Below are 27,201 nucleotides of genomic sequence, written 5' to 3'. Positions count from 1 at the left end.
AGCAGCCTGGGTGAAAAGTGCCAGGAAGAAAGGTTAGAGGACCTGAGGCCACTCCTTAACCAAGTGTAGTGGTTTGAATACGCTTGGCCCAGGGAATAGCACTGTTAGGAGGTGTGGCCTTGTTGGAGGAAGTGTGTCATTGTAGGGGTGGGCTTTAGGACCTTCCTCCTAGCTGTCTGGAAATCAGTTTTCTACCGTTTGCCTTCAGAACAAGATGTAGAACTCTCAGCTCCTCTAGCGCCATGTCTGCCTAGATGCTGCCATGCTTCCTGCCATGGTAACAATGGACTGAACCTCAGAGCCTGTAAGCCAGCCCCAGTTTAATGTTTTCCTCTGTAAGAGTTGCTTTGGTCATGGTGTCTCTTCACAGCAGTAGAAACCCTAAGACACCAAGTTATTTGAATTATCCACCAAAATGTGACATGCGTTCCCCGCCTATTTTCTAGTGATCAGAGGGAAGAACATGTGTGCAAATATCCATGGTTAGACAGCAGATGAGTTCAACAGCTACATATGCCTGACCTCTAACTGGACAATCACCATATCACAACCTCAAGGTTCCAACACCATACAGATTTCTTCTACTTAACACAGAAGAAGTGGCGTTCTAGCTACAGAAATTTCAAACATCTAAATAAAAATAATAAAACTTGGATGTAGTGATTTAGCTTCTCCTTTGGATTCACTTGGAAATGGCAAACAACAAGCAGCATTGAAAATTTCTCAACATAAAAACTTAATGCTAAACAATAGTTATAAAAAGTCTTAATAAAGAGAAGCCGACACAAAGAGAGAACATGGAGGCTGATGTTAAGATTCCACGCTGTACCTTTACAGGTTGTTATAAATGTTCTTAAGGGATGGATGTGTACAGGGCTTTGTATGTTTAGGTGGGCAATTATATCTTATCAATTGAGAAAAAAATAGAAAAAAATAAATCTTAATAAAGACTGAACAGAAAGACTGCATTTTATTCTTTCTCTAACGTTCAGTGGTGAATGAAAAGATATTCAAGGAAAATGGGTCATGCAACTAACTTAGTCATAAAAATGTAAAGGAACATCAAAGTCTGTAACAAAAAGAAAACGATCCAAGCTTCTTTTGGCACCATAAAATTTCTTTTCAAAATTACTCAATGGAATCTTTCCATCTATAAAAAGAGTTTAAAGTCTTCAACCCACTCAGTCTATAAAAAATGATCTCTCAGTGAGTTCGAAGGCAGTGGTAGTACCAAGTTAAACAACAGAATCAAGTCAAATTTATCTTGGAGGAAGAATGACATTCTTCATAAAACTTGCAGTTTCTAGTAACTTCAGCGAGCTCTGAAAGCAATGTGGAGGGGAAGAATTTAAAATAATGCCCTTACGTTTACTCTTACAAAGTAATCCACGTTAGAGTACAGGACAAATGTTTACCATGGAAATGTCTGCTTTGAAAGCTTAGACTTCCTTCTGTGCTTCTTTTATGAAAATCTGCATCTCCCCTCCAGTATTCCCCCCTTTTCACTGCAACTATAAAAGCTCTCTGTGGACAGGGTGCTGGTGGCACATATCTTTAATCCCAGTCCTCAGGAGGTAGAGGTAGGCAGATCTGTGAGTTCAAGGACAGCTTGGTCTACAGAGTGAATTCCAGGACAGCTAGGGCTACATAGAGAAACCCCATCAAACAAAACAAAACAAAAATCTACAAATCTCTGGGCTGGAGAGATGGCAGGCCAGGTGAAGACACTTGTGACATAAGCCTGGTGACCCAAGTATGATCTCTAGAACACATGTAGGGGAGAAGGAGATAAAAGACTCTACAAAAGTTATCCTTGAACTCCACATATATGACGTGGTGTATGAACTCATACATACATATCATGCATATGTGTGTACACACAAACACACACATAATTTTTAAATTAAAAATACTTCCTGTGATTCTGCTGATGCTATCCTCCCTATTCCCCAAGATGCCTGCAAGATGCTTGGATTAGTAGAGCCTATCTTTCAGCACGACTGTGGGGGTGCGTACAGAGTCATAATTAAGGTAGGAAGACCCACCCTAAATATGGGTCATACCGTCTAATAGAAGGAGGCAGAGAGCCATGACAATCTAACATTTCTTCTTTGCCTCCTGGCTGCCACAAGGTGAACAGCTTTCCTCTGCTATGACTTTTTCTGTTTCTATGTGCCCTGAGACCCCAAAACAATGCAGAAGGCCAACTATGGACTGAACCCTCTGAAACCATGAACACAAACACATCTCACCTCCTTCTAATGGTTTCTCTTAGGTATCGGTCATGACAGCAAAACATGGGCGCACATGTCCCCACATCCACAAGTGGAAATGCCCTGGTCCTCCTTACTCTGAGCTGGGTGCAACAACACAGATAGCCACTGTAGTAACTGGCTCATGTTTGAATCTTTTTAAATTTTTTTCGATGCAAGGTTTCTCTATGTATTCTTGGCTGTCCTAGACCTTGGAACATGGACCAAACTGGCCTTTAACGCAGACTCCACATGTCTCTGCCTCCCAAATGCTGGGATTAAAGGCTGGGATTACTGCCATGCCCAGTAATACATGTTTGAATCTTTAATAGGGCTTAGCAAACTCCAAAGCATGCAACCAAAAATTATTTCCTCAAAAAATTAAAGAGAAAAGATATAAAATTAGAGTTTTCAGGAAGTAATATACACAGAGTTCTCAATGTAAATAATTGGTTATTTCAAAGAGATCCAATTAAAATATTAAGAGTTCTTTCTTAGAATAGAAAAGATAGGAGTTGGGGATTTAGCTCAGCAGTAGGGCGCTTGCCTAGCAAGCGCAAGGCCCTGGGTTCGGTCCCCAGCTCCGAAAAAAAGAAAAGAAAAAAAAAAAAAAGAAGAAGAATAGAAAAGATATTAATATATGGAATTAAGATATACTGGTCAATGATATGAACTGCAGAAGATTTTAGTTTGTAGTTGTAAAATATCTCTCATTTCAAATGCTCTAAGAAAGACCGAGGTGGTGTGGGCCTGAAATGTCAGCACCGCAGCAGCCATAGCGGGAGGATTAGGAAGCCAGGCTGCATGAACTGTCTGCTGAGCCTAGACATCCTGGGCCCTGAATCAAGACTGTCAGACAAAACAAGACAAAGAGAGACCTGGGTTACAGACAAACGAACATCTGCCCGTTCCTGTTTGAATAAACATTTAACTGTTCTGTTAGCTTTTGTTATCTAACACCTCAAAAGTGCATTCACTTATCACTCTCATTATCGTAGCAACGAACCATTATTCCACATTGATTCTACATCAAAAGATTAAGCCTTGTGATAGATACTCTTCCCCAATCAAACTTCTTGAGACTACTTCTCCAGCTGACCTCTGGTACATGGACTTTTGATATACTGAGAAGAATATAGCTATGCCTTGCCCAGACCCCTGACTCAGAGAAAATATACATTGTTTTAAAGTACTAAGCTAGTGGTTGTTTGCTACGAAACAACAGAAAACCAATACAATCTCTCCTTTTATATTTCAGTCTGGTCCCTAATATTTCTCTGAAGGAAATTTTAATTCAGACATTCTTGTCTGTTACATGGTCAGTGTTAAATCTCATTGAAAGGACAGTAAGTACATTCGATAAATTTAATCACTGTGCTGTATGCCTAAGTAAGTGTACTTGCCTGATCTTTCAAGTAAACTAGATGAACATTATGAAATTCGACTGAAAAAAATAATCCAAAGATAAAATTAGGATTTATAAATTCAGCTCCACGATATAAAGAACTTGGAAGTCATCACTTCCTGCCTTACAATAAGAAAAAAGCTAAACAAATTAAAAAATCAATAATTTTTAGTGGATACCAATTGAGAACTAGGGTCACAGACCTAATCGCTATCCTGAAACTACATAAAAGGCACATACAGAGCACTGCCACTGGGCTGTGTTTAGTAGGGCAATAAACTAAAAGCATAAGCTGACAGGAACAACTGAAAGATGATTTGAGAAACTACTGGAGTCAAATGTAGACTGAAAGCAAGACACTCTGGGGGCTGTAGTCTGGGAAGGCTCTCACATTTGTGAAGCTATTACTTCCAGTAACCCCACAGTTCTAAAAATAAAGAGCCAAGAAAAACCTTCCTGTTCCTGGCAAGAAAGGGGGAAGTAGTCATTTTAAAGAGGCTTGAAGCATCCCCCAAACTAAGGGCAGTCCACTAGTGAGGAAGACCCTGCATGATGGAGGGAAAATTACCTAAAATCCAGCTTCCTCCAGACTTCCTGTGTCATTTAATGAGATCAGTGAAGAATACTGAAACACGTGGAAGGTTTCAGCATGCGATCATGGTCCAAGTAAATGACATAATGAAAGGCCACATGCTGCTCCTCTTCCATACACCCACCACTGCAGAAGGGCTCCAGTGCAGCAGCTCTCAACTACTGCCACAAGACTGACTCTCCAGAGTCCACTTTAGGACTGGGGAGTAGTGCCCTGGGAGTGTACAACATATCTGAGACCCTGGATCAAGAGACTTTACAGAGAAACTCAAGTCCACATTAAGAATTAAAAAGCAGCCAGGTGTGGTAGTGCACACCTTTAATCCTAACACTCAGGAAGAGAGGCAGGCAGATCTCTCAGAATTTGAGGCCAGCTTGATCTATGAGGAAAACTCCAGGACTGCCAGGGCTACATGATGAGACCTTCTCAAAAACAAACAAACAAATCCCCAAATCAACAACAAAAACAAAGCAAAACAAAAAGAATTTAAAAGCACTGGCACAGATTAGTACTTAAGTAAACTTAATAGGCAGTGTAAGGTAATTTAGTCTGTAATTATACTGATTTCTATAATAGTAATATACAAGTAAGTGGGATAGAACATAGCTCATAGAATCAAAGCCTTTGCATATTACTGAAAATAAATTAGTATTAATATAAACTATCATTAAATTTTAAGGTGATACAGTCACATGCATACATGCCTGAGTGCACGTACACAAAAAGACAGACATACACACATACACATACTAATAAAACAAAACAAAAACCAAAAGTTTAGCCAGGTGGTGGTGGCACATGCCTTTAGTACTAGTACTTAAGAGGCAGAAGTAGACAGATCTCTGTGAGTTTGAGGCTAGCCTGGTCTACAGAGTGAATTCCAGGATGCCCAGGGATTCATAGTAAGACTCTGTCTAAAAAAACATACAGACAAATAAACAAACAATCCCCAAAATAAAACCAAAACCAAAACCAAAACAAAACAAAAAAACCCAAGGGTTTGAGTGTGGGTACAAGCCTCTTATCCCAGACTCTGGGAAGCTGAGTCAGAGGCCTTCCCTAAGAACAGACAAATCTACATAGACTGTTGCAACTGATCAGAATTATACAAGGAAAGCTAGTCTTAAACAAACAGGAAAGAAACAAAGCCAAAGAAATGGAAATGACACATTAGAAAAGTTTACTTGGCCTGGCAGTGCTGATCCCAGCACTCAGGATCGAGAGGGAGGTGGAGTTTTAGGCTAGCCTGGTCTACAGAGTGAATTTCAGGACAGCCAGGACTACACGGAGAAACCCTGTATCAACAAACAAACAAACACGCAAACAAACAGAGTAAGAAAAGTTTACCTGGCACACTAGAGAGCAGCTAGTTAGCACAAAAAGTAGTAATGGAGGAACAGAAGGAAAAAGAAACAAAGAAAACAAGGAGCAAATGGTGTTATCAATGCCCAACAGAGATTGGGAGAATAAATTTTTAAAAAATCAAACTACGTAATGTTTACAAAGGATTCATTTAATGTTCAAAATACAAATACACTGAAACTTGGCAAGTGCTCTACTACTGTGCTATATAGCTACAGTCCTGAACAAGTCGAAGGAATAAAGCATCATTCAGCCACTAAAAATGCATTGATACTCTACTACAAAGAACTCTGCAAACACGTAAGTCACGAATCCAAACATGTGAGGCCACATGCTATATAATTACACTTATCTGAAAATGCCAGAGGGCAGTTCGGCTAAAGCAGAAAACAGGAGAATATTTACAGGGACCGGAAGCTGGAATTAGAACTGCTAGTGATTGTAAGGGATTTCTTTTTGTAGTAAGAAAATTTACTTTGTGATTAGATAGTGGTGATGGCTCACAATTTTGTATTAGTAATTACTGAATTCTACACTTTATCTTTCAGACTTATTTTTACGTGTATGAATGTTTTCCCTGCATGTACATCTATGAACCATAGAGTGTCTGGTGTTCATGGAGGTCAGAAGAAGGCATCAGATCCTCTGGAACTTGAGTTACAAAACCCAGGTCCTGTGCAAGGGCAATAGGTTCTCTTAATCACTGAGATGTAGCTCCAGTCTTGGTGATTTATTCTTACATTCACGTGTTTGTGCCTGCATAAGTTTATGTACACCACATGCATACGAGTGCCTGACAAGGACAGAGAGCACCGTATTCTCCTGATATAGGTGCTGAGAATGGAACCCAGGTCTTTTAAAACAGCAGTAAGCACTTTAACTACTCAACTATCACTCCAGCCCAGAATTCTATACTTTAAACAAGTGAATTATATGGTTGGGATTTACACTGTAAAAGAACGTTTTAAAAGAAGATTTTACTTGTTACTTTGTGCAGCTGTGATCAAAATGGCTGAAAGGACAGTTTAAAAAGAGGAATTATTTTGGCTTATAGTTTATGGTTTCAGAAGGTTTAATCAATGTCTGCTTGGTCTCATGCACTTGGGCAGAACATCACGGCAACAGGAATGTGTGGCATGAGAGCTGAAAGGAAACAGAGACAGGGAGAGAGGAACCTACTAGGCCCCACCTCCTAATGTTTCATAAACCTACAATTGCATCTCCAACTGGAGACCAACTGTCCAAGACATGTGCCTTTAGGGGAAATTCACTTAAGCATCACAACATTCCTCTCCCATTCCTCAAAGGCTCATGGCTATGTCATAATGCAAAATGCAATTAGTTCATCCCCAAGGGACTGCAGAGTCTTAACAGTTCCAACATTGTTCAAAATCCAAATTCAGTTTCCCCTGAAAGTCAGGTCAAACTCTTAGCTACAAGTGCTTATACAATTTCTAAAAGCTAAGTTCCATACTATCAACATACATAATACTGAGTTAAAATTCATTCTACAAATGGAAGGAATCTGGGCATAGGGAGAAAGAATGTTACTCCAACAGGGCTGTGAAATCTGGCAAGGCGAATGTTAAACTTCATATTCTATGTCTTGTACATGATCTGTCCTCCCGCTAGGGCTGGCTACACCCATGGCTATCTTTGGGAAATATGCTTGTTCTTTGAATCTCCTAAAATCCTGGAGTTTCCACTATAGCTTAGATTTCACTCTTAACTACACATATCTCCTCAGAGCTTATTTAAGGGACCCAACTCTGTTCACATTTGCCTTACTTTCCAGGAATTATTTTGAAAGATAGGTGGGTAGGAAAGGCCAGATATAGTGGCTCATGCCTATAATCCTAGCATCTGGGAGACAAAGGCAAGAGGATCACAAGTTCGAGGCCAACTTGGGCAAAAACCTGTCTCAAAGGACAAAGTGGGGCTTACTGGATGGACACTTGCCTAGCACAAGTGCTTAAGGTCAATTCCCAGCACCACAAGAAAAAAACAAGTATAGAGGCCTTCCTGACTAAAGGGACGCTAGCTGGCCTGAGCATGGCAATCATGGCTCTGGCAGGCCTTGCCCTTCTTCCTGATTCTTTCTGCCTTGCTACAAACCACATTCCTAAAGCTGACCACCAAGGTCTATTCCCTTATTTGTCACTTCCTCCTCCTGCGGCCACCTACCAAGGTCCTGCTATCAAAGTATTGAAGTCCAACAATCAAAAGCCTACTTTGGCTCACCTGATTAACATGCCAATCAAAATCAAACACCTCATCCTAACACAGGGTTTCCCTTGTACTTTTATAAACTGCCATTTGCCTTCAGGCCATGTCTGCCTCCTCTCTGTCCAGAGGCAGTCCTTTGTCCCACTCTGGGACAAATACTTCTACTCCCTCTCCCTAGTTTCCTTCCCCTTCTCCCTCATCCTCTAGCTCCTGTCTTTGTCTCTTATTTCTGCACTTTGTCCCTCTAGGGCAAATAAATCTTTGTGCTGACAACTTGGTCTTGGGGTGTCCTGAGCCAATCCGTACAATGACCCGGAACTCTTGCATTTTGTATGTCTCCAAAATGAGTATCAACTCAGCAGCTGAAGGGAGTAATATCTGTTGTCAGACAAGCAGTAGCTGCCCCATGGGCCATGAGAGCAGTGGCCTCTGAGGGGCGTGTGGCGGAGGAGAGAAGATGCTTTCTTAGGCAGCTGTCTTCTTACGAGAAAGTTTTTCCGATGAGTTGAAATTTCTACTTCTTGGACCCTAGCTACTTTTAGCTTGGTTTACAGTGGGAATCAAGAATCATGCCGTCTTTTCATGAATTTAAATGTGTTCATTTTCTCACCAAACTGAGGTTTTTTTTTTTTTTATAGCTGAGGACCGAACCCAGGGCCTCGAGCTTGCTAGGCAAGTGCTCTACCACTGAGGAAATCTCCAACCCCTACCAAACTGAGTATTATTCAAATCTTTCTACTACACTTTCTGCTTCGAACTCTCATTGTAAACCTATCTAAAAGATCCCAGGAATAAAAATGCCACAGCCTGAAAATAATTCTGTCTTGAAATTTCTTTCACCAAATTAATTTCTCCACTGTTGTTATAATCAGACACAGTCTCAGGATGTGAAAAAATATTTAAAAATCTTGAACACAATTTAAAGGGCCTCTAGGCCAATTCTTACAGCCATTTCTGCCTAGTTCTCTTAGGTAATCTGTCTGCTAAGCACCTTCTACAATTGCTCATTGAGCTGCTTCCAAATGTCTCCTACGAAATAACTTCAGAAGATTAAAAAAAAAAAAAAAAAAAAAAGATCAGATTCAGTCAAGCAACTGCCTGGATCTCTGACAGCACTTTTCTATATTAGTTATTTTTATGAAGCCACGACTCAAATACCTGAGAGGGTGTAAAAGGAGAACGATTTCTTTTAGCTCATGGATCAACAGGCTGCCTGGCCTCATGTGCGCATGCGCCAGCATGATCTCCTTCCTCCAGCTAAGCTCCACCTCCCCGAGATCTCTGGAAATATTCCCAGTGACTGGAAAACGGGCTCAGCACATGAGCCTGTGACAGACATTTCCATTCAAACGGTAACAAGAGATTGATGATTAAAAAAAAAAAAAATTAAAGGGAAAAGTAATTAGTAGGCTTTCTATATTTTAAAAAATTCAAGGTTTTGATTAAAAAACGAATAGTGATCAAAATGATAGTGATTGCAGAAGGAACATCTTTGCTTAAAACACAAGACATTGTTACGAATGAATATGACACCAAACTCTCAAAGCTTCTTGAATTCTTAGTTTACATGCCTATCGATGAATTAATTTTTAGCATGTCATTTAGATTCCTACACAGAAAAAGAAATAACATACTGTGAGTCAACTATACAACTATATGACACGAAAAATGTACTTAAAGGTAAAACTTACAAGTACAACTGATTTTTAATCAATATTTATAAGCTTAACTTTGATCTTTATTTGGGAATTGTATTTATGATATATGGCAACTTGCCTAGGCCACGAGAAGCCCAGGCATCTCGCCATGCTTCTGAGATACCTAGATACCTGAGATATCCTAGAAATTAGTATTTAAATTGTTGAGCCTTGTAATACAAAAGGCCTTCCTAAGTAAGTGGGAAGCACGCCTTTTAACTACAGTGTAGGGCCATCATTTCTCTCTTGGCCCTTCCTCTTCCTGTTCTACATCTCTGAAAAGCCTTAATGTTTTTACTATAATCTTTTTTTTTTTTTTTTTGGAGCTGGGGACCGAACCCAGGGCCTTGTGCTTGCTAGACAAGCGCTCTACCGCTGAGCTAAATCCCCAACCCCTACTATAATCTTATAATGTTTGACGTTTTTAGAACTTTTAGTGGTTGGGAAATATACACTAAAGGGTATATTTATAACAAAGGTATCAATGTTAATGTTAGTCGAAACAACCTTTTGAAAAAGAGGTTAAAATGGCTTAGAAATAAAGGGTGCTTTTAAGTATGGCTAAGACAGAAAACACCAGCAGTCACGTCACCAGCCTGTCTGCAGTAGGGTGCGGCTGGGCTGGTGGAGCAAGTGGGATGACCCAGCCGCTCACTGCCTTCCTTCCATGGAACACATCTTCCTCACAGCTACTGACCTCTCCACTGTCCACAATGCTTGCTATTAAACGCGATTTATAACTCTGCATCACAAGATAAAAGACCAGGATAGTGTTTTATTAGGTGCTCCAATTGTGTCGCAGTTATGGAATGGTGTTTAGTATCAGTATGTTAATAGCATCCTGAAAAGCTGCCATCAATAGACATAATCCCTACTTAGAAACACTGGTCATTTAAAAATCTTTCCTACTATGACTTCAATTCTTCCTCCTATTTTGCTCACTAAACCCCCGCTTGTCTCCTAGGTGCTGTATCAGCACTGCATTTCATGAAGTAGGAGCCTCCTGGCAGTGTGAGCTACAAGACTGACCTCCCTGGAAGTGAGGCGTATCAATTGTATAATCAGGTCTCGGCCTTAGTTTTAAGGCTCACTTTGTGCTATACTCACATCTATAAATTATAATACTAAAAACTTTATTTTTTGTTATTTATCAATACTGAGATATGAGCTATTTTAATGAAGGATGTATTTGTTTATACACCTTTTTAAAAGAAATTTAATGTCTTAAGACTTATCTTATTTTTGATTATATCTATGTGTGGATATGTGCACATGACTGCAGGTGTCTGTGCTCGGAACAGGATGCCAGATTCCCTGAAGTGGGAGTTACAGGTGAGTGTAAGCCGCCGGTGTGGGTGCCGGGAACCAAACTCACATCTCCACAAAAGCAATTCGTGCTCTCATACTCCCGGCCGCCTCTCCAGCCCGGACCACACACTCTTCTAGGAGAAATGATAAAGGTATTGCTGAATTGTTGGTTTCCCTATCTAACCTTAGTAAGGTAAATGAAGGTGTTGTGAAATAAAAAGATCCCCTCCCTAGGTAAGAAAACCTTAAATTCCTTCTAGATAAACACACTGTAATGAAGCTTACAATACAAAACTTTGTTATATTTGGGCTGACCTTTTACAATTTTAAAACAATTTCTTAAGATATAATTTAAGTCAGGCAGTAGTGGCACATGCTTTTAATACCAGCATTTGGGAGGCAGAGGCAGGTGGATCTCTGTGAGTTCAAGGCCATCCTGGTCTACAGAGTGAGTTTTAGGATAGCCAAAATTATAAACCCAAAAAAGATATAATTTACATATTTGAAAATGCATCCATATGGAGGAGTTAGAGAAAGGACTGAAGGAGCTGAAGGTGTTTGCAACCCCATTAAGAAGAACAACAATATCAACCAACCAGACCCCACTCCCCAGAGCTCCCAGGGACTAAACCACCATCCCAAGAGTACACAAGGATGGACCTATGGCTCCAGCTGCATATGTAGCAATGGATGGCCTTTGTTGGGCATCAATGTGAGGAGAGGCACTTGTTCCTGTTAAGGCTCGATGCCCCAGTGTAAGGGAATGTCAGGGCGGGGAAATGGGAGGGAGTAGGTAGGTGGGTGAGGGTGCACCCTCATAGAAGCAGGGGGAGGGGGATGGGATAGGGAGTTTCTGGAGGGGAAATCGGGAAAGGGGATAACATTTAAAATGTAAATAAAAAAAGAAAAAAATATGAATATTCAAGTTGTCTCTTGGTAAAAGAAAAAGAAACAAAGAAAATGCAATTCATGGGCTAGAGAGATGGCTCAGTGGTTAAGAGCACTGACTGCTCTTCCAGAGGTCCTGAGTTCAATTCCCAGCAACCACATGGTGGCTCACAACCATCTGTAATGAGATCTGATGCCCTCTTCTGGTGAGTCTGAAGACAGCTGCAGTGTACTCATATAATAAATACATAAAGCTAAAAAAAAAAAGAAAGAAAATGCATTCATATTAAGCTTAATGAGTTTTGACAATAGGCACCTAAAGTGACCTACCATAATTGCAACACAAGGCATTTACAGCCCCCACCTCCAGGGTTTTTCTCCACAGGGAAGCCTGAATCCCCACTACCTCAGAATGTGATTGTATCTTTAGACACCAAGCCACTTACAGTGAGTTCTTCAGGGTGGATGCTACTAGATTTAACTGATATTAAAAGGCTGAAATTTGTACACTAAGAAATACCAGGGATATTAAAGCACAGAATAAGTTCTGTGTAAGAACCAGCAAAAGGGTGGCCATCATAAGTCTAGGAGAGGCATTTCTGAAGAAAATATACTGGCCAGTACCTGATCTTGGGTTTCAAGCCTCCCAGACTAAGAGAAAATCCATCTGTGCTGTTTAAGTCATGCCTTACGTGGTATTCTGTTGTACTAAAGCTGAAAGAAGACATCACTCTGTCGTCAGTCCCACTATTAGAAAAGGGTTCTGAAAGTTATGGGTTATATCCAGGCTGCCAACCATAGAAGAGCAGTCAAAACACTGGTGCCCTCTTCTTGGCTCCAGACACACGTGCAATGCGCAGATACACACACAGACAAAACATTCATATGCGTAAAATAAATCCAAAAAGTTACTGGAAATATACACGAGACGAAACAAGAAGGAAATCACTGCCTGTCAGTACAAAAGAAAACACCGCCAATGATGGGGAAACAGCTAGGGAAAGAGAAAAGAGAAACGGCAGGAGCAACTGTGCACGGTGGCAGAGGTGGTGGCGGCGCGTTAGAGAGGCAGAGGTAGGCAGACCTCTGTGAGTATGAGGCCATCCTGGTCTACACAGTTCAGGATAGCCAGGGATACAAAGACCGTTTCTCAGGGAAAAACAAAACAAAATGCAGAGCTCCCTTCTTGATAGTAAATCTTTATGTATAAACAGAGTAAATTCTTCAACCAAAGCACAGACATTGAAAGAGTTGATCTTAAACCACTACGATCCCACTGTACAGCGAAGACAAAGGATCCATGTTAGATCAGGAGACTTGAAGGCTGAAAGCCCTGGATGTAGCTCCACGGAGCAATCCGTGCCTCGCGTGCACCAAGCTCTGGGACTGACCGCCCAGCATAACGAAGACTGGGGAGGAGGAAAAAGCATTACAACTACCTCTGGCCAGATGCATGAAGCAAAATAACGGGCAACAAAGATCACTTAGATTCACTTACTAAAGTCAAAAAGCATACTCCTCTCTCCTTCACCTATGAAAATAACAAATTCCCAGTAATAGAAATCACAAATGAACAGTCAGTCCTCTTATATAACTAACATTTTTATAGCAAAACAAAAAAGATCTCATCTTTCCTAAGTTATGTGAGAATTTTAAGTGAAGCAGTAATAAGATAATCAGGCAACAATCGTCATAAGTAAAATAACACGATACTGGAAGAATTATAATTATCTTGTTGTTTCTCACTCTAGGGAGTTTATCATGGTAATCTGATATCTATTTTAGAAGCACAAAAAAAAAAAAAAAAGGAAGAAAAAGAAAAAACCCAACCCCCCAAAACAATAAACAATTCCTTACCTTGTAAGACGGCAGAAAGCACAAAATTCCTTGGCTCACCGTCTGGCACACGGCCAGCAGAAGCGTGCCCACCTCGTCCTGGAACGCGAATGTCTCAGTGTGCTGGAAGGTAGCGCAGAGGTTCCGACCCTTCGGGCCTGAGCCAACAGTACCAACCCAAACCTACAGGTGAATATTTTACTATTAGAGTTATGTCTAAATAAAGCAGGAAAATTAAGATTTAATTGAGTGATTTATAGAAAAAGATGATCAAACAGCAGAAATTTACTTTGAAACTAGAAATTTTCTTTAGTGCATTTAATTAATTGAATACAATTAGGTTGGTACGGATCCTAAATCAAATACTGTAACTTTTGAATAATATTGTATCCTTACAGTAACTACAAAGACATAACTACCAGGAACTCCAGCTCCAAGGGATCCCATGCCCTTTTGGCCTCTGCAGGCACGGGACACACTTACACATCCAGGCAAAATACTATCACATGCAATTTAAAACACAGTACATGTGATGGTTAATCTTGCTTAGCTACTTGACTAATCTGGAATTAGCTAATACACAAACTGCTGGGCACTGCCGTGAAGGACTTGCTTGGTCAGATTATGTGAAGCAGGAAGACCCAACCTAAGTGTGTGAATGACAATTTCTGGTGGCAGCCCAGATTAAAAAGCAAACATGGTTTTTGCCTGTTTGCCTTCAATCTTGTTGGCGAGTTCGCCTATCCTGCTGCTGTCCCATCCCTTCACTGATATTAAAACCAGGTTCTCTGAGCTTCCAATATAGACCTAAAACCAGCAGCTATCCAGGAACTCCCTAGGCCTTCAGCTCCAGATTGGGACTGTGAAGACACCCAGCCTCGTGGACTGAGCAACTACAGATTCTCAGTCTCTCGTGTGGCATGGCTATTGTGAGACTACCTAGACCATATCAGGAAGCCAATTTGTAAATCCCCCTTTAAAATACATATTCATTTTTAGCAATTTTCTCCCTTTAGAAAAACCACGATTCATACAGATTACAACACCAGGAGTAGTCACATAGAAACACAATTTTAAGGATGAATTTCTCTAGTGGGCTTGCCATGACTGAAGGTGGCTAACTAACTCAATGAAACTCACAGTTACTAAGGACTCTGCTGGTTACACAGAGAGCCCGAGACGTATGTACTATTTAAAGAACTTACTGAGATGAACATGTTTGATGTTCCTGACTCACCTCCTGTGAGGAACAGGGAATTTAATAACTCTACACATAAAATTTTTAACAATTTGTAGAGAGTCAAGAAAGCGAGGATGCTGGCTTTCGCTCCTTGCATCTTCGGAGAAGAATAAGTTTGGTGATAAAATTAACTTGTTCCAGATGACCACAAACAATTGAAAAGTTTCTAAGTGTGTCTGAAGGACAGTCTTCTCTCCCTCAGCCAGAAAGATCCAGTTGTCAAAATCAAATCCAAGTCCTCATTGCAGGATTGGCAGCCATAACAAAACAGATGTATGGCCATCCTGGAAGGGCCCTGGTCAGAAAGAAGTAAGCCCTGAAGTTGGGATGGACACTGAACCCTCATATACTGATGGGTTTGTTTTGCCTGAGGAAATACTGCTCCCTCACAACCCTTAGCAGAGGATGCATCCCACCTCCTACTCTCTGTAGACAATGTATTTTCTCTCTCCATTGACATCTACAGACACATATAAAGGAAGAAGGGAGAGAAAACCAAAGATTATTAAATGCTAACAACCAATGGATAGAAACAAAAAATGGTATTCAACGCTATTATTTCAACTTTTCTTAAATTTATAATTATTAAAATATTAGTTTTTACTATTTTTAATTTCTTAGACTTTTATGTGTAGGTTCCAGAAGGCCAGAGTATCAGATCCCTTTGTAGCTGGAGTTACAGGCCCCTGTGAACCCAATGTGGATGCCGGGAACTAAACCTGGGTCCTCTGAAAAAGCAGTAAGTACTCTTGACTGCCGAACTGTATCTCTCCAGCCTTAAAATTTATAATTTTTCTAAAGAAAAAGTTAAGAAAAATCAAAAGACAGATAGCTAAACAAATTTTGGCATAGTTATACAGTGATGTATTATGCTGCATAAAAAGAAAATGTGAGGGGTTGGGGATTTAGCTCAGTGGTAGAGCGCTTGCCTAGGAAGCGCAAGGCCCTGGGTTCGGTCCCCAGCTCCGAAAAAAAAAAAAGGAAAAAGAAAATGTGATACATGTTGCTGCAGATAAACACTAAAGACATTATCTACAGTACTAACAAACTTTCAAAATGTTATGCCAAGTATAAAACAAAAATGAAACAAAACAAAAAGAGCCAATCACAAAAAGACCATCAAAAATCAACCATCAAATGTCAGCTTGTTTTCAAGCAACTAAAATGTCCCCACAAGTAAACCTATATGTATGTATTTATGTATGTATGTATGTATGTATGTATGTATGTATGTATGTATACACATACACACACACACACATATTTACAAAGAACTAGAACCATGTTGGGTACATAAGTATGATGTTAAATAAGTAGCTAACACTTTAAATTACTCATGAAAACAAACAGAGCCAGAAGTACTGGCTCAAACCTACAAGTCAGCGTTTAAGAAGTGGTGGCAAGATCAGGAGTCACCCTTGACCACATAGCAAGTTTGCTGTTAACGTGGGCCATAAAAGACGCTGTCTAAAGAAAACAAAACAAAACAAAATGGTGATTGAGGATGGCTCACTGATTAAGACTATGTACCGCTCGCTCATACAAAGGACCTGAGCTTGGTTCTCAGCACCCACATGATCTGGCTCATAACTGCCTGCACCTCTAGTTCCAGGGATTCCTCTTCTGGCCCCATGCAGGCATCTGCATGACCACAGCACACATAAGCCCATGAAGTAGACCCACAAAATTATTTTTTAAAAAATGAATAAATAAAATAAGGATATACTACAGTCTAACGAAATGGAGAAACAGATAATAACAAGTGGGAACTATAGTAGAAAAGCAAATATTTTCTTGTCTTGAGGTCCTGTAGAAAAAACAAAATGTACTCAAAGGAAGCATTTGTAGCAGTTATGAATCCAAGGCAATAAAGCTTCTAGGGCAGCGTCAGGACTTCCTTTTATGGACCCTGTCAGCCTGTTAGGCAGCTGACAAGATTTGCTTTTACTCTAAAACTAACATGTGACTCTCCTACTAGAGTTTACGTGTAAGAATTTATTTATATGGAATTATATACACTCAGGTAAAAAGACTTAAGAGCATCAATAAGATATAGCGAAACAGCTCACCTGTGAGTTACTGATGACATGGTTGGCCTCCAGTTGAATGTTAAATGTAACACCAAGCTCCGATGAAAAGGATTTCAGGGGTGAGAGCGTCCCTGATGTTAGAACAATGGTCCGTACTTTGTCATTAATATCTGAAAAGGCCTACAGGGAAACACCAGACAGATGAGATCATCTTCTTAAAAAGCTAAACATAGCCATTTAATTGCTGGTTCTGGTCAAGACAAGTTGCACTTAGGACAAAATGAGCTTACCACAGCTGGATTTAAGCACCAAAAGTTTAGCACATTAACTCCAATTTTCTGTCGTGAATGTTTCTTATTTTTTGGTACAGGCAAGAGCGCATTTTTATCAAAAATAGCAATTTGATTTGTCCAGGAGTAAGTCTGTTGAATAGCAACTTTATAATCATCTGCAAATCTAAATGGAAAGATAATGCTAATTGAACTATAAGACATAAAACTGAATGATCAAGCTACATGCATCTCAAACCTGCTAACTATAAAACTCAACAGAGTGTCATGCCTTCCCACAAAAAGAAAATGCTGTCCCCATCACTAGTTAACTCGGGAATTCTGGTGCAAATTAAGCCATGAAATCACAACAAATTCTAACAAGAAATATTAAAAATCTAATCGGCTAACCTCATTAGCCACTTTCCAATTTCCTTTCAAACATGATGTAAAATAAATCATGGCAGAACCAGAACTCCACATCATGCCTTCTAACTTGGAGCTCCAGGTCTTTGAAATATCTATTTCTTAAGTGTTATGGCTGCTAAGTAGAAAATAGGAATTATGGTTAAAGGAAGTAATAGACCAGTTATGCTTTTTTTTTTTTTTTTGGTTCTTTTTTTCGGAGCTGGAGACCGAACCCAGGGCCTTGTGCTTCCTAGGTAAGCGCTCTACCACTGAGCTAAATCCCCAGCCCCCAGTTATGCTTTTTTATTGTGTGAAGAAATAAGGTAATTTTAGTCAAAGTTTTAAAAGTGTTAGCAAGTAGTTATAAAACTTACAATTTTTTTTTGTTTTGATTTGTGCATGTGTATGGGCATGCTTGTTCCCAGGATCTGCACATGACTTCTTGTAGAGGTCAGAGAACACCTTGCAAGAACCAGTCAGTTTAACCATGTGTGTTTCAGGAATCAAACTTGGGTCATCAGTCTTTACCTTAGGACCTTTACCTGCCAAGCCACCTTACTGACTCTTCATCTTTCGCTGCTTTTCATGAGGTTACTGAGCCAGAGAATATATGATCCCTATGAGCCTATAAAATGCCAGGCTCACTGCTGATAAAATGTGTTAATCTGAACTATGCTCTCACAGCATTTCACCCCCAATTTCATCTCTAGAGAAATCGGATCTTCAAGTTCAAGTCAGAAACTCAGCTAATTGTGAAGAGAATTTTATAAATATGCTTAAATCTGAAAACTATAAAACGCCAAGATACTTTTAAAAAGAGAGTTAAGCAAACAAGACTTTGTAACTAAAAATATTCTGCTCAACCGGGTGGTTCACATACACAGTTCCCGGGCTCAGGATGCTAAGGCAGGACAAAGCAAAGTGTTAGGAAAGCCTTGGCTACACAATGAGACCAAAAACCCTCCAAAACCAAAACAAAAACCAGGACAAAATAATTGCCTTACATTAAAAAAAAAAAAAAGACAATCAAGATGTAAAAAGACAACTCACAAGACAGCAAAAGCATAAGAGTATTATATCTCACAGAGGATTAGCATCCCAATTGCATAAATAACTATACAAACCAACAATTAAAAGATGCAGGTCAAAAGGACGATAGACTTTAAGTAGATTATTTTTACAAAGTTGACTTACAATTGGCTAACAGGTACACAAAAAGGTTACTGGATTGACAGTCATCAGGAAATACACATCAGAACCATGCAGAGGAATCACTTGATATCCAGTAGGACGGCTGTTATTGTTTAAAAACACCCAGAACCAAAGAATGCATGAGCAAGGATGTGGAGAAGTCAGACCCTTAGACACTGCTAAAGGGAAGGTCAAATGGGATAATTGCTAAGTAAAACACTAATGCATTCCTCACAAAGTTAAATGGGACTGTCACGTGGTCTTCAGCTCCACTACCAGGTAAAAAGCATCCATCAAGAGAAAATGAAAGCACACTCAAACAGCTATCTGTACGCCAATATTCATAGCAGTATTATAAATCATAGGCAAAAACGCTAAATAACTAACAAAAAAAGATTAATAAAAAATGTGGCAAAATTGTGTAGTAGAATATTATTCACTCATGAAAAGGAATCGAGTTTGATGTATGCTCTACACAGAAGAGCTCTGATGAATTATACCAAACAAAGTAAGTCAGACACAAAGAGACAGCGGTTACATGGGGAGCAACAGCTTATACATGTAAAATCCTTGTTTGGTGGTGATGACTGCATATGTAGGTGTGCCTATGGCACTGGTTAAGAAGATTCGTGCATATTTCACATGCTAATAGAATTTTTAAAACACTCAAAACTATAACTATGAAGAGTTTGGCACGGGACACAGGCCTGTAATCCCAGCACTGGGGAGGTGACAGCAGGATAATCAGGAGTTCAAGACCATCCTCTGCTGCAGGATGAGTTTGAGGCCAGCCTGGGGTACATAAATCCTGTCTTAAATAAAAGTAAGCAAACCACACAAAAAAGAACTTTCGAATACTGATAGACACAGATCCTAATTATACTGAAAAGAAAGGGAAACTGCTTAAACTTAGCACTGGAGGACTACAAGTTAAAGAAGAGTTAATATTAAGTGCACTGACTAATTTCAATATTTATTTTCACCAATGAGAAAAAGATTTCAATTGAGCTGAGTCTCTGTCAATAGCAATCTATACATGTGTATAGCTGTAACATTTAACATTTCCATACTAAGTTAAAAACAACATTCATTTAGCTGATTTTTTTTAAACTTCATTAATGACTGTGTGCACATACACTACAGTATGCATGCGGCGGCAGAAGACAGTCTTGCAAAGTTGGTTTTCTCCTTCCACTTTCATGTGGCTCTGGGGATGGAACCCTGGTTGCTGGCTTATATAAAAGCAGCCTTTACCTGATGACCTAAGGCTAAAAACAAAACACAACAACAAAATCCCAACAAAACGGGCTTACCTGCTATTTTTTCTGAAGAGGTAGTCAAGTACCATGAAGAGTCCTTTGAGCATGATCTGAGTTGACGCACTAATAATAGGTATTTGTATTGCCTCCTCTTTACCATGGGTTGATGTGACTTTTTCTTCTTTTTGAAGGACAGCTGAGAGATGTTTCTGTAAGAAATTACCCTATTATTCATGAAGGGCGTGGAGAGGTGACAGAAGGAAAATCCTTTGCAAACTATTGATACAAGTCAAAATGAAGCAGGTATTCATGAACACAAAAACTCAAGTCACTTTGCATTTCTACTCTTGCCTCTTTACCTATCACAGTAGTTAGGATGAAACTCCTGGACTTTATGCACACTAGGCATTCTATAGCTGACCTACCCAAGCCCAACAGTGGGGCTTGAATTTCCATGTTAGCAAATATTCCTCTGAGCCAGACACTTTAATAAAGACATCTAGGAGGATAACTTCTTCAGGAACTAGTGTGCTATTTAGAACCTTTTAGAAGCAATGAACTAAATTTTAAAAGTACCAGTTGATTTTTCCAATAGTTTTTCCCCTAAATTCCTGAATTATATATATAAGAAATAACTCTGGTAATGATGCTATCATATGATAAACATATTTACTAATACCCATTTTTGTTGTTATTGTTTTGGTAGCTGAATCTGGGTCTTCAAGAATAGTAGGAGGGGCAGGGCATGGTAAAGAGAGCCTTTAATCTTAGTACCCGGAGACAAAGGCAGGTGGATCTCTGTGAGTTTGAGGCCAGTCTGATTTACAGCCAACCCTACACAGAGAAACCCTGTCTCAAAAAACAAAACTAAACAACAAAAAGACTACTAGGCAGGAATTCTAATGAACCACATAAGGCCTGATAAGTAAAATTTAAATAATTTAGAGAAACAATGAAAAAGAGATGAATTGAAGAGTAATCAGTCATTTTATTCTTGACCCAAGAATCCCTCAACCTACAAATCTTTCCATGAGAAAAAGTACGAATATGGTGATGGATGGAACGAAGAAAATATAAAACAAAATACATACAAACCACATGTGGTAACACATGTCCTTGCTGTCCTAGCATCTGGAAGGTAAAGGCAGGAAGTCAAAAAGTTTAGGCTAATCGTGGTATCTAGCAAGTTCAAGCCAGACTATATTACATAACTAAGACCTAATCTCCAAAAATGAAAACCAAAACATGAATGCCTAAACAAGAACTGAACAAGGATATTAGGCATGGTAGTGTGGACGGAGGCAGCAGAAGGCCTGAATCTTATGCACAGAACTGTGAAAAATGTAAAGAAATCGTCTCCCCAAAGAGGAGGGCATCAATTGATTATCCAACACCAATGTAGACATGGACACAGGCACACACACACACACACACACACACACACACACACACACACACACACACACACACACACACACTCACGACTACAAATTGCTATAGAAAAGACATATATAGTATGATTCCAATCGCAAAGCATTCTAGAAAAGAATAAACTATAGAATCGGTAAGGGTAAGAGTGTTAGTCTAGGTTTCAGATGAGTGTCAAAGGGTACAGCAGAGGCATGAAGAGGTACAATTTAGAGAATGTTTTAGGACACTGAACCTATTCTGTATGATGCCTTAATGGTGGGTGACTAGGCAATTCCTAGTTGAACTGTACAACACGGGAGTAAGTTGTCAGGAAAACCATGGACTTTGAGTGACAATAATATATTAATGCAGTTAGAAGCATATTCCATGACTTTATTCTCAACAGGCAAAACTAGTGTGGTGTGTTTGTGTGTGTGTGTGTGTGTGTGTGTGTGTGTGTGTGTGTGTGTGTGTGTGTGTGTGTGTGTTAGGGGTAGTGGATAGGATGAAAAATAATAATGAGAATTCTTAGCTTTCCATTAAAATTTTCTCTAATTTTGAAACTGTTCTTTAAAAAAGTTTCTTAGTTTAGATAACTAAATAGGAACAAAAACCACAAACTACTCCTATCCCTGCCTACCTGCTATAAGGGGGAATAGATTCTTGAGACTATGATAAAAGTATGAGACCTCTCTCCAGAAGAATGTACGAACATACACACTCACAGTGAGGGTCCTACAGGTCCAACCACCTGTCCACTAACTTCCAGTTTCTGTTTTAGTACACAAAATATAAACTTTTTATTTTCTGAAATTTTAAGTACTATAATTGACATAAAACACACCCTAAAAATATTGGTTTCTTTTAGTTATGAATAAAGAAATAACACCTTCGTTTTTGTTTTTTTTTTTTCTTTTTCTTTTTTTTTTTTTGAAATAACACCTTCAAAGTCTCAGTTTGTCCAAACTAAACAATAATTTGTGCTATCACTAAAGATTATCAGATTTAGATAAGAAAATTAAAACAATTTTTAAACTATTAGTTTTTAAAACTCTAGACTCTAGATGTGCTATGGTTTTTCTCACTCGTAAATGACATCTAGTTGGCTAGGTAAATGTCATGGGTAGGGAGAAAGGATCTTACCTGCAAGACGGGGAAAGAAGCAGCGGTGATGCCCATCCTGTGTAAGTTTAAGAGCATCTCATTTCCGCTCCATATCTTACAAGACGACTCATAATCCCTTTCTACAAGATTCTTAGAATTTGTTTCTAACCAACTGGAATTAGAACAAAACAATTCAATCAGCCAGTGTCATCCTTAGATGTCCTGCTATACCAGAGGTGGGGAACTGTTATTCATATGTGGATCTGATACAGCCATCGACGTTGTTAGGACATGAGCGTGGATTAACACACCTCCCAAACGCACATGTCATACTGCGTTCTACCGACATAGGTAGAAGTGAGTGTTTATTAAGAAGGAAACAAGTGTGAGGTTTCTGTGCATTCGTACTGCTTTACTTAAGACTCACAGGTATGAGGTGTTTATATCAAATCACATAAAATGAGTGCAAAACAAATATTTATGGTGCATATTTACAACTAAGGAATTCTCTGAAAATACATATTTATTGATATGCATACTTACAGAAACAAAGGCATAAGAAGGGAAATACCAGGGTAAAAGACAGAACCCAGGGGCAGAGTGCTTGCAGAGACCATGAGGCTCTAGGGTCGGTCCCCAGCACACAGTGGAGAGTAGTCACCCACATGAAAATACAGCTAATCACAGCTTGGTGGCTACTGTAATCTCAATGTCTGATATTTTCCTAGAACTGATTTTATAACAACTGAATGCAGAAAAGTGGCCAGTCCCAGAGGGGATTTAAAAAAAAAATGAAAAAGAAAATGTTTGAAAACACAAGGAATAGCTGGTGCAAAGTTAATAAGCTTTGCTCCTTTGAGGACCTGAAAGCAAGCCAGTGTGGAAATCACAATGGGCAATACTAGATGTTACCGGGTTAAACCGGAAACAGACTGGTTAGGGCAAGGATAAGAAATCTGGGATTTACCCAAAGTTTGAAATAAAGTTGTAAATTAGAAAGTGAGTGTTTGAAGTGTTTAAAGGATGATTCAGACTTCCCAGGCAGAATGGATTATGAGAGAAAGAAAGCAGAGTCATATGAGGAAGCTGTCGGTAACCCTGAGACCAAAGACACGGGGTGACTTGGGGCATCTGTAGGACTCAATGACTAACTGAATGATGAGGTGAAAGAGTGATCAAAGGCAGTATTCACTGTTTGACTTGAGGAAATGACAGGCTGTTTCTCTGGATAAGGAAGGCTGAATGTAGAGAGTGAAGAGACAGTTGGTAGAGCAAAGGGAGGAATTTAACTTTGGATTTAAAGTTGAAATATATTAGATATCTTAATAGATATAAAAATAACTGTTTATGAGAATCATACTCAGGGAGAGGTCTGGACTAGAGACCCAGATTTAAGCTTCAGCAGTTCTGTAGATAATTCTCAATCCCACAGCTCTCGCACTGGGTTGCAACCACATATGGAGGTCAAGAAACTGAATATGGAAGTTGTGAAAAACTTTGGTAACACGTAAGGGACCCTACAGTAAGGAACCCAAAATCAAACACAAAGAATAGAAGGAATAATTGGGGGGAGGGATGGCCTAGGGGCTGAAGCGTTGGCTTGCACAAGCCTGCGGACCCCAGAGCCACAGCCATCTATCTCTTCAGCATCCTTGAGTTTACTAACGCCTGACATAAAGACACCCTGAATACACTGACAGGCAAAAATTCTTACTTGATGAGGTTATAGCACACATCACGTAGGGGCTCGTGGCTTTTCTTCCTTATATTACTGTTGATCAGACTATCTAGCTCATCCCGAGCAAACCGGAGCTGAACTTCCGTTACACTGTAGCTTGCTGTTTCCCGGGCGCACTCTTCAATGTTATGAGCTTCATCCAAAATGACAACTTGCTCTTTCAGCTTTATATCCATCTGTAAGATAAAATAATTTTCTATTAAAACATTTGATAAAGTGGATTTAATAGGTAAAAGATTTCGTTTAAGAATTCACAATGTAGGCCAATAATTGCTTGTGCACTTTCTGTTAAGGAGTTGACCCTCGAGCCTTAAGAACTTCGCAAATGCTAACACCCACGGATACAGTTCTACACTGAGCAGCGCTGGGCTGAGCAGAGTGACTGTTGGGATCACAGCAAGCTCCTCCTCTTTTCTCCACATGAGCTCATTGCTCGTGGTTGCCCTTGATCCCACAAGAAAAGGACTGCCTGAGAACAAAGCCATTCATGATGAAGAGAAAGCTAACTAATTCTTCTAAAACTCTTTTCAAGTTAGGTGTAACTTGCACTTGAGAATCCAGAGTAATAAAACACGGAAATTTTATTAAAGTAACCACCAATAAATTATTTTGAGAAAATAATAACATATGCAGGTCTGAAAGTGACTGAAAAAGAACTACAGCAGAACAGAAATAGGCTGAGTATCAAAGGAGAAATTCCAGTAGGACAGGGGCAAGGCAGAACACTTCAGCAAGTGTAACCAGAGACACAGGAATCTCTGGGAGACTGTCAGGGGTACTTAAGGCCTTCCTTCAGGTGGGCGTTTTAGTGAGGGTTGAAAGGACAGTTCTATGCCAGACGATTGAGCATCTTGAAAATGAAGCTTAAATATGGACTCTATCCCAGAGCAAAGGGAGAAATAAATTTCAAGTAAGGGAATGACAGAATAAAAGTAACATGAAGACTACCCTTACTAACACTGTTATATCTATATACCGCAACTGGGTATATACCCAAAAGGTGTCCCACCACCTCACAAAGACACTTGCTCAACTTTATTCATAATATCCAGAAACTGGAAACAACCTAGATGTCCCTCAATTGAAGAATGGATAAAGAAAATAGGGTACATCTACACAATGGAATACTATCCAGCTATTAAAACATCATGACTACCCTCGGAAAGACCCAATGGGCAACTGAAAGAGTCACATGCAGATATTTATACCCCACCAATGGACAGAAGCTGCTGACCCCTGTGGTTGAAATAGGGAACAACTGGAAGAAGCTGAGAAGGGAAACCCTGTAGGAGGACCAGGAGTCTCAAGCTGGACCCCCGAGATCTCCCAAACACTGGACCACCAACCAGGTAGCATACACCAGCTGATATGAGGCCCCCCACACACATACACACAGCAGAGGACTGCCGGGTCGGGTTCAGTCAGAGAAGATGCACCTAGCCCTCCAGAGACTGGAGGCCCCAGGGAGTGGTGAGGTCTGGTAGGTTGGGGTGGAGGGGGTGGGGACACCCTCATCCTCAGGGATAGGAGTGGGGGGAGAAGGTATAGGATGTGGAACAGCCAGAGGGTGGCCGGGAGGTAGATAAAATCTAGAGTGTAAAAAAAAAAAAAAGTTAAATAAAATTAAAAAAACAAAAACCCAAAGGCATCACAATTTTTATGTACATGGATGGAACTTGAAAATATCCTGAGTGAGGTAACCCAGCCCAAAAAGAACAAGCATGATAATGTACTCACTTCTAAGTGGATATTAGCTATAAAATACAGGGTATCCATACTGTACTCCACAGACTCAGAGAAACTAAACAAGAAGGAAGGCACAAGTGAGGTGGCTTGAATCTCACTGAGAAGGGGGAATAAAATAGCCGTAAGGGGGGCCCAAGGATTAAGAGCATTGAATGCTCTTCCAAAGGACCTGAGTTCAATTCTCAGCACCCACATGGTAGCTCACAACTATCTGTAATGGGATCTGATACCCTCTTTTGGCCTGTAGGTATAGATGCATGCAGAACACTATACACATAAGTAAATAAACAAACATTTAAAAAGTAGTCATAGGGGCAGATAGAGGAGGGAACTGTGTGGGAGAGGGGATGGGGAATGGAATGGGGGAGGGGTTCAGGATCAGGTGTGGGGAGGAACAAGAGAGATAGTCGACCAATAACAGGCCCAACTTGAGACTCATCCCATGGGCAAGCACCAACCCTAGGCATTATTAATGATACTCTGTTATGCTTGCAGACAGTAGTGTAGCATGGCTGTCGTCTGAGAGTCTCCACCCAGCAGATGACTCAGACAGACGCAGACACCCACAGTCAAATGGTGGATGAAGCCTGGGGACTCTTATGGAAGAATAGAAGGAAGGATTGAGGACCCTAACAGGGATAGAAACTCCAAAGGAAGACCAACAGAGTCAACTAACTTGGACCTTTGGGGCTCTTAGAGGCTAAACCACCAACCAAAAGAGCATACACAGGCTGGACCTAGGCCTCCACACATGTACGTAGCAGATACTCAGCTTGGTCTTCCTGTGGGTCTGGAACGACTGGAGCAGGGGCTACCAAAAACTGTTGACTGTCTGTGGGATATGTTCTACTAGCTGGGCTTCCTTGTTTGGCCTCAGTAGGATGCACCTAGCCTTGCAGAGACTTGACGTGCCAGCATGGGGGGATGGATACCTTTGGGGAGGGGAGGGCACATGCTCAGAGGAGAAGAGGAGGAGGGATGGGAAAGAAGACTATGGGAGGGGGTGACTGGGAGGGGGCAGTGAGCGGGATGTAAAGTGAATAAAAAAGTGAGCTAACCAATGAAAGGTACAGTAGCAGAGGTTAGCCCTGTGGTAGCAAATAAAATGCCTAACAGGCTGGAGAGACAGCTCTGTGGACAAGAGCACTTGCGGCTCTTCCAGAGGATCAGCATTCAATTCCCGACATCCACCTAAGGGCTCAAAGGGCACCGTACATATGTTGTGCACAGGCACACATAC

General features: G+C 40.2%; 1 protein-coding gene across 1 annotated transcript in view; it reads right to left on the bottom strand.

Moving 5' to 3' along the window:
- The window catches only part of Brip1 (BRCA1 interacting protein C-terminal helicase 1), a 121,559-nt gene that overhangs the window by 54,533 nt on the left and 39,825 nt on the right, over nucleotides 1-27,201 (bottom strand). The window contains 6 exon segments of the mRNA XM_032914222.1: nucleotides 13,588-13,749; nucleotides 16,876-17,016; nucleotides 17,127-17,292; nucleotides 20,018-20,172; nucleotides 22,517-22,649; nucleotides 24,192-24,391. Coding sequence (XP_032770113.1) covers nucleotides 13,588-13,749; nucleotides 16,876-17,016; nucleotides 17,127-17,292; nucleotides 20,018-20,172; nucleotides 22,517-22,649; nucleotides 24,192-24,391 — 957 coding nt within the window.

The sequence above is a fragment of the Rattus rattus genome, chromosome 9 (assembly GCF_011064425.1).
Source record: "Rattus rattus isolate New Zealand chromosome 9, Rrattus_CSIRO_v1, whole genome shotgun sequence".
Classification (NCBI taxonomy): Eukaryota; Metazoa; Chordata; class Mammalia; order Rodentia; family Muridae; genus Rattus; species Rattus rattus.
Note: the sequence above shows the minus strand (reverse complement) of the source record. Positions and strands in the feature narration are given on the sequence as shown.